Raw genomic sequence first — 14,836 nt, 5'->3', positions numbered from 1 at the left:
AGAATCTGCTGAAAAGAGTGCCATTCGGGGTTTATTAAGAATAAAAGCGGGCTCCCCTGGTGGCACAGTGGTTGAGAGTCCGCCTGCCGATGCAGGGGACGCGGGTTCGTGCCCCGGTCCTGGAGAATCCCACATGCCGTGGAGCGGCTGGGCCCGTGAGCCATGGCCGCTGAGCCTGCGCGTCCGAAGGCTGTGCTCTGCAACGGGAGAGGCCACAACAGTGAGAGACCCGCGTACCACAAAAAAAAAAAAAAAAGAATAAAAGCAACATTACCACAGCCACTGCTTATTGACCACAGTCTCGCATCGTGGGCACCGCGTGGAGTATGTTATTACTTGAGTCCTCCTGCATCTCAGTGCTCCCTTGCCCTGTAAACTTGTGGTCTTAAGTAGAGCATGTGGACTTTCTGGACCGATATGCCCACTGCTTTCAAACGGGCATGGTTTCTCACTGATGTTTGTAAGAAGAGCTCCGCGAGATTAAAGGCTTTCCTGTTTTTATGGCAACAGCACATTTTCGACATTCTAAAGCCTAGAAGCACATATTCGGCTGCTATCTTGGTCCTGGGAGTGGTTGTCTTTCAAGGGCTAGAGAGTTATTTTCACATATCCACTGTACAAAGTATAGGCATGAGGGTGCCTTACTGTGATGACCCTGCTCTTTTTATTTTAATATTAAAACTTGGGAAGTGGAGATGATGCTGTTTTCAGTGGGGGTGGGGGTGGTCATAGATGTTTTCCCCTGGGAAGTGACGTACAAGGTCTTATTAAGAGTTGCTCCTTGTGGAGTGTGTACTTTGCGGGGGGTGGAGTAGGAAGAATCTCAGGAACTTTCCTTATACTTTTTCCTTCTGTTCATTTCTAGTCTTTATAACCTGGCTTCACTGGAACTGAGAGAGAATCTTCTTACGTATCTCCCTGAGTGAGTCTCTGGGGAAAAGGAGAGGGGGTTATGTACTGAATGAACTTCTTGAAGCATTAAAAAAAAAAAAAAAGTACTACAGTATCTTGTCAAAAAGAAATTCTGTGTCTTTTGGAAAATTTGAGAGATGCCAGCCTTCTCTCAATAGTCCTTCCTGTGCAATAATTATGACCATAAAATCCAGATGAATCTTATTTTGGGAAACTAGTCCAAGTGAGGAATGCCGTACTGCTCAGCATTTCTAAGTCCTAAGAGCTCCCTCCCTTTGTTTTTTTGTTTTTTTTTTTAATAGCTCTCTAACCCAGCTACGGAGACTAGAAGAACTTGATTTAGGAAACAATGAAATATATAATTTGGTAAGTCTGTACTGAAGAGAGATTTGAATTTCACCTTGTCCTTAGTCACGATCACAAAATATTTGGGGGGAGATCTGTAGGGATGCTTGTAAGCCAGTGTTTCCACGGATACAGCTTGGCAGCATTAGAGAACGTGCTTCAGTTCACACAGGTTAAGAATGATGATTCAGGGGTGGAGGGTCACGGCTAGAGATGATGGGTATCAGTGGAAACAGCTGGCATTCTTGGGGAGCATTGGGGATACTTTTAGGAAGGGGGGCTGATATTGGAGAAGTACCAACGAACGACCTCTACAGTACCCCGTTACTAACTGTTGAATTAGGGTTCTTTCTTAATGGAAGCCTTGAAATTGGAGCTTCGCTACCATAACATTGCTTTTTGTTTTAGCCAGAATCGATTGGCGCTCTCTTACATCTAAAGGATCTCTGGTTGGACGGAAATCAACTGTCAGAATTACCTCAGGTGAGTGGTAATTTCACACTGTCTCCCCCAAAAGGTGAAACCACCACCACCTTCATGTGTTTCCTGCCTCTACATAAGATTTTCTGTAGGAGGGATCTTGAAAACCAAAACATTGGTTGAAAAAGCAGATTTGGAAAAATATATTGAGCATTCACCGTGCTGCATTGCTGTAGAAACACTGAAAGCCTCCACCCACCATTTCTAACGATAATAAATATATCCTGTAGTGTGTGAAGTCTGCATTTTATTTCATCCTTGCTCTATGCTTGGCTTGCCTGCGTGAAGCCCAGCAAGTTTGGAAGTTACCAGGATGCCAGAGTGAGATGGTACAAGTTTCTGCCACTGTTTGTGATGTGCCAAGTGCTTTGGGATAAGTTGGCCCCAGTTTGCCCCGTAATAGTTGATGTAAAAGCAATGCAAAAAGCTTTTATTTCATATTTTTTCCAAGTGTTGCTATGGTTTAGCTGGAATGTCACACGCTGTTCATGTTTTTCCTGCTGTTACCGAGCGTGAGAACCATGTTCGGAATGAAATGGAGTCTCGTGTGGGCTTCTGAGTACGTCGTGGTCACCTTGTGGGTCCCAGCAAGCAGGACCCGCTTTCTGGTCAGTTGAAAGAGAAACTTGAACTAACAACAACACACGGGCATTTCCCCCCTTACTTTGTTTTTCTCCAACTATTACTGAAGTTTACTCTTTGCTGTCTCTTACAGCCAGGGTTAAAGTCAGAATATATTTCACGATGGTCTAGGTGTGTGTATTTTACAGTAGTTCAGAAGCTGTCTGCTGGGCTGTGTGAACCTGTCGTAATGGGACCGTGCACTTCGGGTGGGAAGTGTGTATCGGTGCAGGGAAGCCTAGCACCAGAGAAAAGCAGTTAAGTAAAATTCAAATTGTTGTAGTTATAGTGCTGGAATTACCATTGACGTCACCCGCGACTAATGCAACTAAGGAACTAATTTGAGTGTATTTCTGAGTTCTTGGCTGCATTTGGGAAAAGGATAGGACAGAACAGTAACTGGTGTGGGCAAGGGTTTGATTAACACTTAGATTTCTCTAGGAAATTATGAGAAATCTTGATTGAGAGGATTCTAGTAACTTAAGAGTCAAAGGGTGGGGGGAAGATGCCAGGAAGTTATTAAGAAAGTAATAAAACATCAGCTGTATAGGATGGATAAACAAGGTCCTACTGTAGAGCACAGGGAACTGTATTCAATGTGGTAAACCAGAATGGAAGACTATGAAAAAGAATATATATATATATATATGTATAACTGCGTCACTTTGCTGTACAGCAGAAATAACACAACATTGTAAATCAACTATACTTCAATAAACTTGAAAATATCAGCTATTAGACATGCAGGGGGAGAGTATATGTGTGGACAGATGTACATGAACAATTATGTGCAAAATGCCATGTCCCAAACACAAAGAAATGAACACGCCACTGGTCATGTTATTAATGGTTATTTCAACATCTCATTTGCCCGCTTGTATAACCTTCTGTTAAGCCAGGACTAAACACATCAGACAGTCCCAGAGAATCAGAATTATTTTCCTGTCTTCACAGATGACAGAAAGAAAAGGAGACAAAGCCATTGTTAAAAGGAATGAATGAAAAAGTGGAAGAACCTCAGGGGCCTGGCATGAAATTAGTAGAAATGTAGTCTGATTTCCTACAGGCAGGGAATGCAGGGGTGGGGCTCACAGGATGTATATTAGGTGGGAGATAAACTTGGAAGAATCGATCCCAGTTCAATGCCGGCTGAGGAGTTTGTGCTTATGTAGCCATCAGGGAGCCACTGGAGTTAGAGGAGGGGTCTGATTCCGTGACTGGAGCGATGTTTCCTGGAGGGAAAGATGGAGGCGTGGTTTGTGAACAGACGTGGGCAGAGGATGCCCAGACCAGTCCGGGTGGGAGGGTACTGAGAGTGGGAACGTAACAGACTGGCAATGGCACGGAACAGTGGAGGCGGTTATCAGAGAGAAACTGTGCCCTTGGAGAGCGGAAGGGTACGATCTCTCTTGAATGGAATGTGAGCCTCATAGAGGCACCTCCCTCACTCATGGGTTGGCTCTTCTGCTTCAAAGCAGTCTGCCTTTCTTGTCCCGGGTGTTAACGGTGTCGGCGGGTCTATGTGCTCCAGTTTGGCTGGGGAGCAGATGCACCGATGTCGTAACAAGCGCTGTCTGTCACGGGAGATAGAAAGTAGATGGTTTCCTTCCAGGACATCTCAGGCTCACTCTCAAGTGCGAGCTGCCTTCTGAGTGATTGATTCCAAACTTGGAGAACTGGATTCTAGCCTCCTTTTTTTTTTTCTCCCCTAATCTGTGGGACCTTAAAACGACTCATCTTCTCTTGGTGCCAACCTCCTCATCTTATTAAGGGAGTGATTCCTCACCTGCATGACGTCGGAGGGCTTGGCATCCCTCCCAGCTCCGTGTGTGTGATTCACACTGCTTTCGGTTTTATTTGGAAGGGGGTCTGGAAACTTACCCCTGCCTTCACACTCACACCGGCGCTAAGGAAACATCCTTAGGACCACTCTGGGATTCGATTTTGAAAAATCGCTGTAACAAATTCCTCCATACCGTGGCAGGTTCAGGCATGACTTTCTTTTCCTGTGTCGTTGATGTAGGAAATAGGAAATCTGAAGAACCTGCTCTGCTTAGATGTCTCTGAAAACAGGTTGGAAAGACTTCCCGAAGAAATCAGTGGCCTGACGTCATTAACGGATTTAGTCATTTCCCAGAACTTGTTAGAAACACTCCCAGATGGCATTGGTGAGTATTGAAAATAACTAACTACCAAGGTGCTGGCTCTTCTCAGGTGCTGGGGACGTGATTCCTTCAGTCATTTGTTTTTAAAGAAGGCAAGCAAGGAATATTTAATACAATTAAAGTTTCTCCATATGCAAGCATTTCTGTCGCCCTGGTCTGGTAGCAGTTATACGTGTTGTTACTTTTAAGTGTTGGCCCCTGTCTACTTCCTCCACATCTTATTTCCATGATTTCGGTAGGGATCAGCCCAAATCACAGAATGTGTTTCAGACATATGAACAACCACTAAGACATTTCTAATTGAGCATCGTATATAGTTTATGGGAAACGACCTTTGACCTTATGGTGTGACCCAGGTAAGGGCTGTTAACAGGGAGAGTGGGTGTCGTATGGAACCTTTTCTGGTCTATCGAGAATCATCTTTTCCTTGAACCATTCTTTGCCATTTCCTTTAAAAAAACGTCCAGACATTTCCTTTCCTGTAAAGGAACACAGCCCAGGGTGAGAAAATAAATGCAAACAGAGAAGATATAAACAGACATACACTGTCAGCTCCACTGTAGCCAAGCTGCCTAGAAATTGTAAGAAATTATATTTAACTGTGTGGTTGACATAGGATAGCTGTCTTTGACCTTCACTTAACTTGTATTCAGAACATCAAAGGGAGTTTGGGGAAGGTTTTCAGTAGTTGGAGAAGCTGTGTGACAGAGGACCCCTTCCTTTCTGGTATTTGGTCCAGATGATAATAGCGACCTGGCAGAAATACTGGCTCTACATTTTGGTTGAGGCTGGTTGGGAAATTGATGGGGACTTTGACTCCAGGTAGAAACATTTGCTGAGAATCATATATGGCATCGGAAAGCAGTTGCAGGGACTGGGGATGTTTTGTCGTTGGGAAAAGGGAGAAATAGGAGTCATGAGACGGTTGATGTCAAGCCTTTGAAAGGCTGTCAGGTAGAAGGAGATTTATTCCGTCTTCTAGTTCAAGTGGGTGAAAGGAAAGGGTTGCTAATCTCAGTTTGATTTAAGAAAGAGCTTAAAATGCATCTGTTATGAATCAGTTTGGGCTGCTTCGTGAAGAAATGAGCCTCCCATCACTAGAAGTATTCGAGGAAAGGCTGTCGGACCACTTGTCAGTGATGTTGTTGAGGAGATTCTTGGAGTGAGCTCTGTCAGCTGTAGGGTTCCATGCCTCGCAGAAGGATATGGGTCTCCTGGCCTGAGGACTGGGGGGGACTCTCTGCGGACAGTGTTAGTTGGTACTGATTATGCTAAACAAGGAGCCTAGCAATCGGTGAGTTCCTCTGCCTTGCCCCGGGACCGCACGCAAAGCGAGTTCATCCCTTCAGCATCTCCACATCTCCAGATTTATGTCTCTTTTATGATAGAGGCTGTTCTCCGATTTTCCTGGGGACAGTGTCATCATGCCGACCACTCTCTGTGGATAACAAGGACCTCTGCTCTGTAGGCTCAGCCCCTGACGAAGTAGTAGTTGAAAGTGAGAATCTGGTGATGCAGGATCTCCTCCATCCCGCGGGGGCTGAGGAGGCTGCAGTAAACCCCAGTTCCTTTCCCGTGGCCTGAGGGCATTGCCCGTGAGTCCGTTTTCCCCACTCAGAGTGAAATAGATCAGTCTTAATGTGGCTTTTCAAAGATTACCATCTTTTTTTCAAAAATTTATTTCTTTTTGGCTGCATTGGGTCTTCGTTGCTGTGCGCGGGCTTTCTCTAGTTGCGGCGAGTGGGGATTTCTCTTCGTTGCGGTGCATGGGCTTCTCATTGCGGTGGCTTCTCTTGCTGCAGAGCACAGGCTCTAGGCGCGAGGGCTTCAGTAGTTGTGCTGCATGGGCTCAGTAGTTGTGGCTTGCAGGCTGTAGAGTGCGGGCTCAGTAGTTGTGGCTCACAGGCTTAGCTGCTCTGTGGCATGTGGGATCTTCCTCGACCAGGGCTCAAACCTGTGTCCCCTGCATTGGCAGGCGGACTCTTAATCACTGCGCCACCAGGGAAGCCCAAAGATTACCATCTGACTCTGCATTGACAGAAATACTTCATTGTAGGGATCTTCACGGAGTCATTGTCATCCACAGGTGATAGAATAAACAGCACCGTGCTGTCTTTTGTTTTTAGTGAGGATGATTGTTAGAGTAACATTAAAGTCTCTCCTCTGTACACGAGACATTTCTTCTTCTTAAGGATCCATCAAGAGCCAGCTGTTTTTTTTTTCCTGAAATCTCTGGGCTTTGACGTATTTTTAGGTAGTGACTTTCCAAAGGATTTGCCGCTAATTGCTGACTGTTTCTGACATTCTGAACAAATGATTTTAACTCTCAACTGTTCGTGGTCGAAGTGAGAATGGTACAGTTTCATAATCTGAAAAGCTGGGTGAGGAAATCAAATGAGCAAGGACAGCCGATAGGAAGTACCAAGCGGTGATCAGGAAGACAGTGATAACTAATGAGTTTGAATAACGCTTTTACAGGAAAACTAAAGAAACTGTCAATCTTGAAGGTGGATCAGAACAGACTCACCCAGTTGCCCGAGGCGGTTGGGGACTGTGAAAGCCTCACGGAATTGGTTCTTACGGAAAACCGGCTCCTGGTGAGTGTGGTTCCAGGGTCAGAGGGAGACTCATGTTGTGGGTTCTGTATCACAAAGGCTCCTTAGGTTCGATTCTACTTATTTGTAATTTGGGTAGACCAGATGGAAATTGCCTTACATTGTAACTAACAAAGGGACCTGAGAAGCAAGCATGTGACATAAAGGTGATCCGTTTTGACGTGTCCAGGTCCCCCATCAGAGAGTGTGTCCCCATTGTGATGCTTAGGGTACAGGGACTGAGCTGGACACTAGGGGGCCCAGGGAGGCGGGGGCGGGGGGTGGGTGGGGACTGGCCCTGTCAGTGGAAGTGCTGATGCCTGCATCGGGGAGTCCGAGGATGGGCCAGAGGGGGAGGGAATGGTGGTTGTCTCGGGAAGCCTTGGGAGCACTGGGGGTGGGGGGATGCTCTTTTGGAGGAGCCAGAGCACAGCTTTGACCTTGATCTCGCCCCATCTGAGAAGCTGGGTGAGGCAGTTCAGGTTCCCCGGGCTTGGACCAGAGAGAGGCCTCTGCATCTTCCCGGGGCAGCACCTGCTGGGGTGGGTTCCCAGGGCGACGGCAAACCTCAGCTGCTTCTCGCCTCCTGCTGCTTCCTCTCTGTCCATCGTCCTTCACCTCCCACCCCATCTGTTCCCCTTTCTCCTCTTGTCGTTGTCTTGTAGCCGCTGTTTTCTTTAGTTTATTTTCCTGCCATTCTCTTTTCTCTATATTTTGTCACTTTAGGTTTTACTCTACTTTCCTTTTTCCTCTTTTCTTCCCTTTTCTCCTCTCTTTATAAACAGAGTAATGCTCTTTAGGTGAAAAGATCAGAAGAAGACAGCAAGAGTGAGTGAAGGATGTAGGGTTGGTAGTGCGGGGTGTGCCCGGAGCATCTCCCCTCAGACAGGACAGTGGCCTCCTTGGGCAGGTTGGGTGGGAGGGACTAGGCTCTCCTTCCTTGTTTCTGGGTTTAGAATTACAGATGGTAGAGACTTCCCTGGCGATCCAGTGGTTAAGACTTCGCCTCCTAATGCAGGGGGTGTGGGTTCCATCCCTGGTCGGGGAGCTGGGTCCCACATGCCTCACGGCCAAAAGACCGAAACATAGAACAGAAGCAATATTGTAACAAATTCAATAAAGACTTTAAAAATGGTCCACGTCAAAAAAAAAAAAAAAAAGAAAAAAGGAATTACAGATGGTAGTCATAACAGTCAGAAAAATAATATTCATCCCTGATTCCATCAGGGTTGAAGACCCCCCCCTCCCCGTGGGCTCCCACACCAGCCCGGGTGGCCCCCCTCCTTCCCCCAGCCTCATGGCCCCCCCGCTCGGGTTCTCACAGCCTGCTGAGCTCTCTGGCCTCCACAGGCATCTAAGCCACCATCTCTTGGAGTTCTCAGAGGTGCAGGCGGGGGAGGGATGAATCTCGAGGTTGCAGATTTCACTTCATTGACTTAAAGAGCCTTCATTACCTCTTTTACTTGGTGTTTCTCAGTTCCCAGGCCTGTGCCTTTGACCTCATTTCATTGAAACATACTCTCATTTCTACAAAAATACAAAATATTAGATGCCACGTCCCCCAAGTGAGTGTTACAAACACCTGATATCCAGGAAGAACCGTCACTTCTCTTACTGGATGAGATTAGATTCTCTCAGTTCTTGAGAAGATCTGTTTTACTCTGAGCTGTGTGAAAAGTATGCAGTAAGTTAATAACAAAAATGTTGCTTTAACAGACTTTACCTAAGAGCATTGGAAAACTTAAGAAGTTGAGCAACTTGAATGCAGACAGAAATAAATTAGTGTCTTTACCAAAAGAGGTACGTGCTTTTAAGAAAATAATATAATGATAATTATAAAGAAATAATAACACATAAGGGGTCAAAGATGTCAACTACTTTAAAAGACTTATGTGATGCTTTTTAAAGGTGTCAACTCTCATCTGTGGATTCAGGGATGGTTGGAGGAATTGTATGAAAGAATGACCATCAGTAACACTAAGGAGAGTAGGTGGGTCCAGATGGTTGTGAGCAGAGTTGGGAAGGGTGAATTCGTTGGGGGACAGAGAGAACGACATTTTGGGGTTGACCTAGGAGAACAGTGACACCACGGACAGGAAGGGGTGATCTGGGAGTTGGGCAGAGGAAGGGGATGACTTTGGGTTTGACTGGGTTTGATGAGGAGGTTAAACTGCCCCATAACCATTGGAGTCATAAAAATGGATCTTGGTGGAGCGTCTTCCTGGGCAGAGGCTTGCCTCCGGGAGAGAGGGAGCGAGCCTTCTACGTAGAGGAGGACGCCCGCGAAGGTCGGGCCAGGTTCTTAGGATGTTTTGGTCCGTGCTCCAAGCAGGAGAAAAGAGACAGTCACCATCATTTGTAGGCATAGCTGTGCAGCTTAGTGGCGTTTCATTTCTGGCAAAGGAGGTGCCAATACTGAGAATGGGGAGGAAACCTGAGACAGATCACACGGGGAGGCATCTGGGCCATTGTTTAAAAGGAAGACTCTCTATTTGGAACCAGGAGAACCTGATTGGAAATGGGTCGTACTGAGCTTGATTTTTTATTAGCAATAGAGCCTAAAATAAAATTTAAGATGCCGTTTCTCCACTCTCCCCCCCCCCCCCCGCCTCCGCCCATCAAGTGAGCCGTTGGTGAGCCCCTCGCCCTGGCCAAGGCCTCATATGAAAAAGTGCTGTGTCCTCTGATGTGATGACCACTGGCCAGGCACCGTTTCCTCCTTATTTCTCTGTTTGACCCTTTCTAACGTCTGTTTTGGAATAGTTTCAAAGCTGCCCTCCAACCAGCCAGAGCTCGAGGGGTTCTTACGCTCCCAGGGCCGCTTCTCTGGGTGTCCGACTTGGCTTGGTCTCTTCTTTCCCTTCCCCATCTGGGTGTTCTGCTCTCGGCAGCCCAGGCTTGTCCCTGGGTGAGAACGGCCAGCCTTCCTGAGTGGAAGCATAAGGATGTTTGTTATAAATGTGACTACGTTCTGTTTCCAGCAGAAAGACCTAATTCTTCATCTCAGCTAAACTGGGACAGCAGAGAGTCTGCTCATCAAAATGTTTTGGTTCCAGTCTCAAAGCAATAAACCGAAACACAGAGCTGGTGTTCTGAGCATTTAATTGTACTCTTGTTGGAGAACACGTGTGGGTGGGTGTAGATCGGACACATAAACACATGCAGAGAGAAGTAGAAAAGATTCATGACTTCCTTTCTCAATGTCCTGCACTACACTAGCTGCTGTTGTGTATATTCATTGAATCGTCACAGCAGCTTTTTGAGGCCGTGAGGGTTTCCTCGCTTTACAGATGAGGAAACTGAGGCTGGTGAGACGCTTTCCCCACCGGGGCTCACACAGCTGGGAGTTGGGAGAATGGGTTCCAGACGTGTCCCCAGATGGCCAAGCCCATAAAAGCAGATTGAACCTACCTTTTCATCGCTGTGACCTTGACGTAAGGCAGGACCTTGATTGGGTAAAGGAAGGTCAAATCATCTTTAGTTTGGACACTTTAGAAAATTAATACATTTGAGGAATAGTTTCAGTAAATGCCAAGGAGAGGGCTTCTGAGTATGATGTTAATCCCCAGCAAGGTCACCACCCACCTGCCATGTCCCCATCCCTCTCTTTGGATCTGCTCTTTCAAAGGAACACATTTTAGACAAGAATGTGAGGAGTTTCTTCTTGTAAACTGTCCCCATCATATTAGCATCAGCCCTGTTGTCACTCTGAGAGAATGAAATTATTGATATGATTGCTTCCCTGGCATTTGGAGTTTCATCAAGGAATGAAGTTTGTGCCTTTTCCTTCAGCTGCCCGAGAAAGCAGAGCTGTTTTAGGACCCCAGGGACTGGCTCTTTTCTAGCCCATTTCACTCCGACTCACATACTCTGAGCTCCCAGGCTAGGACGTGTCCCAGTTCTGCTGTGGGTCCCAGCTTGGTGACCCTGCAGAGATGGGCAGTGCTGGCCTCTGACCCTTGGGCTGAGCTGCCAAATCATTGATGGGCCCCTCACCTTGAACGGGGTCTTGTTTGTTGGTCTGGTGTGAGTGTGAGTGTGTGTGCAGGGGGAATGCCACGTGTGTGCATACACTCTGCCTCCAAGCTTGATACCATCCTATCAAATCCTGCAGTCTCCTGACTGGATTCTTTTCTTTCCAAACGTGATTACTTCCTCTTGAACAATTAAGTCTCACGCATGACACATCTAAACTGAAATGCTGACCAATTCCATTTATATGCCCCAAATCCATAATTGTATTAATGGCCATTGGTCTGGTGTGCTGTGTAGTTGTTCCTCTTTTTTGTCTTTTCTTTCCCCCATTGGATAGTATCACGTATTGTCAGTTTTACAGCACAGTTCCTTCGTCTATAGCAGCATTTATTTGCATTTTTTCCCCAAATGGTTGAGGGGAAAATGTTTGCACTGTGTGGGTCACAATAATAGATTCTGTTTGTGTTGTGTGGTGTTATGTGTAGTAAACATTTGCAAATCAATGAATGTCTCTTGTTTTCTTAATTGTTAGCTGCTTGGAAATTTAGAAAAGTCAGGTAAACTTGCAATCTTGTAAGTATTGTTCAGACCACAGTTGCATCTCTGACTTCCATTCTGCTTCTCAAATGCATGAAGATTCAGATCGGCTGACAGCTTTGTGTGCTCTTCATTGTAAAACATCGGACATTTTCCTCGAAACTCAGTTGTTTTTTTTTTGTTTCTTTAAATGACTGCATGGCCTGGAACCTGGTTTTGCTATGTGTTTGTCAGACTTGTTCCGATTACTCTCTCTCAAAAGAATGCTTTTCTGTGAATTACATCTTAAGTTATTCAGAAATTCTGAAGGGCATACCTTGGGGGCTCATCTGCCTTCACCAAATTCTACTTTGTTGGCACGGTTCTGTCTCTGAGGGACAGGCTAGAATCGCTTTATTTGCTACATGTGGCATGCTTCTGATTTTTCAATCCACTTACCTGCGTCTTTTATTTCTCATCTCGTTGCTCAAGTGTGTATGTTTCTGTGATAAGGAAGTTCCCTAAAAAACCCTGTTTTTGGTGGAGGGAAGAATTAAGGGGAAGAGACTCTGATTCGTGGATAGACAGGCTGTCGGTGTATGTGTGATCATGCGTATGAGGATAGACACAAACTTTATAGTATTTCCAGCCACATCTTATCATTAAATGACCTAGACCACAGAGAGTTTCTGGCTGGAAGAAATGGAGTATATATCCAAGTTTAGGGCTTAGTCTCTTGTCTCCATTAGGTCAAAATGGAAGTGACTCTACCTACATCATACCTGTCCAGTGAGATGAGACAAGGGAGGATTTGCAGATCATTCGTCAAAGCTTTCCTTTATCAGGCAATCTGTAAACACGAATCACCCACTGATATTGTGCTATTCAGAAATGTCCATGGTGATAGAGTATTCATTTTGTAGACAGCTTTCTGCCTTCTTATTAGTACAATTTAAAATTCTTCTAGAGTAAGTTCCCATGATGTTCTAAAGTAAATTATTGATAAATAAAAGAGATACGACAAAACCTAAAAATGCTAGAATTAAAAAAAAAAAAAAAAAAAGCTGACCGTTGGGTTTCAGGATAGAGAAGGCATTCCTAAACTTGAAAGAGGAAATAACTCATAAAAAAAACAGTTGATGGATTTGTCTATGTGAAAATGAGATTTCTGACCTTCAAGAAAATAAAGACAGGCTGGGGGAAGGGTGATGTTTACAGCATCACACGTGAAGGCTGTCTTTCCTTACTCTGTTAGAAATTCTTTCACATCATTGAGAAAAGAGATGTACCCACTCTAGAAAAGTGGACAGAAAGAAAAGCAAAGAACCCCCCCACAAAAACCAGTGATTCACAGGAGAAAAAAATAGAAATGACTTTTAATGTGAAATCATTATTCACAAAATGTTAATTGAAGCATTTTCACCTATCAGATTTTCAAGATTTAAAAAATATAATAATATACCAAATATTGGTTAGAGTACAGGAAAGTGCCTGTTATCATGGAAATATAAATTATTATGGCTTCTCTGGAAGGGAATTTGGTAGTAGTATTAAAAATTTGAAAAATAGGCATACCCTTTGATTCTGTAATTCCACTTCTAGGAATTTATCCTAGGAGAACTATTATGGATGTACACTGAGAATCATGCATGAGATTATTTCTCCCAGTGTATGCAGGAGCGTCTAGCATGTTCCAGGCACCATGCCAAACATGTCCGGAGGCAGCTGACATGTGCCAGGCCCTGTGCCAAGTGCCTTCAGGCTAATTCTTGTCTGATTTTCACAACAATTCAATGAGGTATAGGTAAATCATCATCAGCATCCAACAGATATTGATTTCTAAACTAAGACTCAGAGAGGTTAAGTAACTTGCCCAGGATCACACAGCAAAGAAATGGTAGAACTAATTAGCAGTGTCTACAGTGGTGATCTGCTAAGTAATCTGTGATACATATGTAGAAGGAAATAACTATGTGGTCAGTAAAAATTCTGTTAGAAGCAAAATGACCTGGGAAGACATTCTTGATTCTGTATGCAAACAAAGGTGCTAAAGATCATAGGGCTGGTTCTAATTCTGTTGAAGTGCTTATTTATAATCACAAATGCATGGCATTTGAACCTCAAAATGTTAAGACTGATTATCCCTTCATGGCAGGATTTGGTTTGAGTTATTTTCTCATTGTGCTTTCGTGCGTGTGTGTATGTGGTTTTTATTTTCCAGTCAACTAAGTTACTTTCTTATAATTAGAAGAATGCTGTCGCTGTTAGTGGATATTTTGATGTCAGTGGCCCAACAATTCAGGGAGTCCCAAAACCACATGGTTTCCAAAATATTTCTGGAGCAGGGAACATTTGAATAATATGCCACAGATGATCATGGGAAAGGCAAAAAATAGTCTTTGGTTTCTAAAATTATACCTCATGTTATTTCTGTTCAAATAGGATTTTGACCAGATTTTGCTTATTGTACATTTTCCCTCTTGCCAGTGAAATGTGGGTTCAGTTCTGTTACAAATAATATTGAAAGGAAGATGCCGAAGGAAAATGAAAGTTCCTTTCCACTCGGGGCAGGTATTCACAAGGCAGGCTACAGGCAAAGGTGACCAACACAGGCTTTCTCTTTGAGTCACGCAATCTGTCTGATTAGCTCCTTTAAGCTGTCACCTGCAGGCAGTTAATACTCAGGGAAAGTTGACCTTACTGAAGGTTTGCTCAGTGATCTGCAGGTCCCATATCCTTGAGATGGATCAGATCAGTGCCAAAGAGTTAAGGACAATATTGTCTTGAATTAGGAGAACACAGAACAGCTCAACAAGGATCCTTAGCTACGTTCTGTAATTCTCAGAGAATCCAAGTCCAAGCCCTCGTATTCTTTTCTCTGGTGCTGCCTTCCTTGTGTGCTATTTTGTGGTTAAAGGGAGTTTGAAAATATCAGCTTCCTACGTAACTGGTAATAAGTTATTTAAACAGTGACTCTGCTTCCCAGAATTTCTAAGTGATGGAGACATTTTATCCTGTTGACCTCTAAGGAGCCTGTAAACTCTGCCTCCTGAACCCAAAAGAGAAAGCACAAATACACGCGAATGATGCAGAATGCAATACTGAGCTCAGGCCAGTTCTTCAGTCCTATGAACACAAAATGTCACTGTGATGCACCGTCAGGGGGACAGTATTTTAGGAGGTTCTGGGGCGTCCAGGGCGGAGGTAGGCAGCCTCAGCACAGTTCCA

General features: G+C 44.7%; 1 protein-coding gene across 3 annotated transcripts in view; it reads left to right on the top strand.

Annotated features, from left to right (window-relative positions):
• LRRC1 (leucine rich repeat containing 1) overlaps positions 1–14,836 on the top strand; it is a 126,815-nt gene that overhangs the window by 96,947 nt on the left and 15,032 nt on the right. For all 3 annotated transcript variants that reach the window (XM_060308083.1, XM_030840988.2, XM_060308082.1), the window contains exons 5-10: positions 866–922; positions 1,215–1,278; positions 1,666–1,740; positions 4,382–4,526; positions 7,002–7,120; positions 8,834–8,917. In XM_060308083.1, coding sequence (XP_060164066.1) covers positions 866–922; positions 1,215–1,278; positions 1,666–1,740; positions 4,382–4,526; positions 7,002–7,120; positions 8,834–8,917 — 544 coding nt within the window. The remainder of the gene's footprint in view (positions 1–865; positions 923–1,214; positions 1,279–1,665; positions 1,741–4,381; positions 4,527–7,001; positions 7,121–8,833; positions 8,918–14,836) is intronic.

The sequence above is a fragment of the Globicephala melas genome, chromosome 11 (genome assembly GCF_963455315.2).
Source record: "Globicephala melas chromosome 11, mGloMel1.2, whole genome shotgun sequence".
NCBI classification, from domain to species: domain Eukaryota; kingdom Metazoa; phylum Chordata; class Mammalia; order Artiodactyla; family Delphinidae; genus Globicephala; species Globicephala melas.
This window is presented reverse-complemented; position numbering and strand designations above follow the sequence as displayed.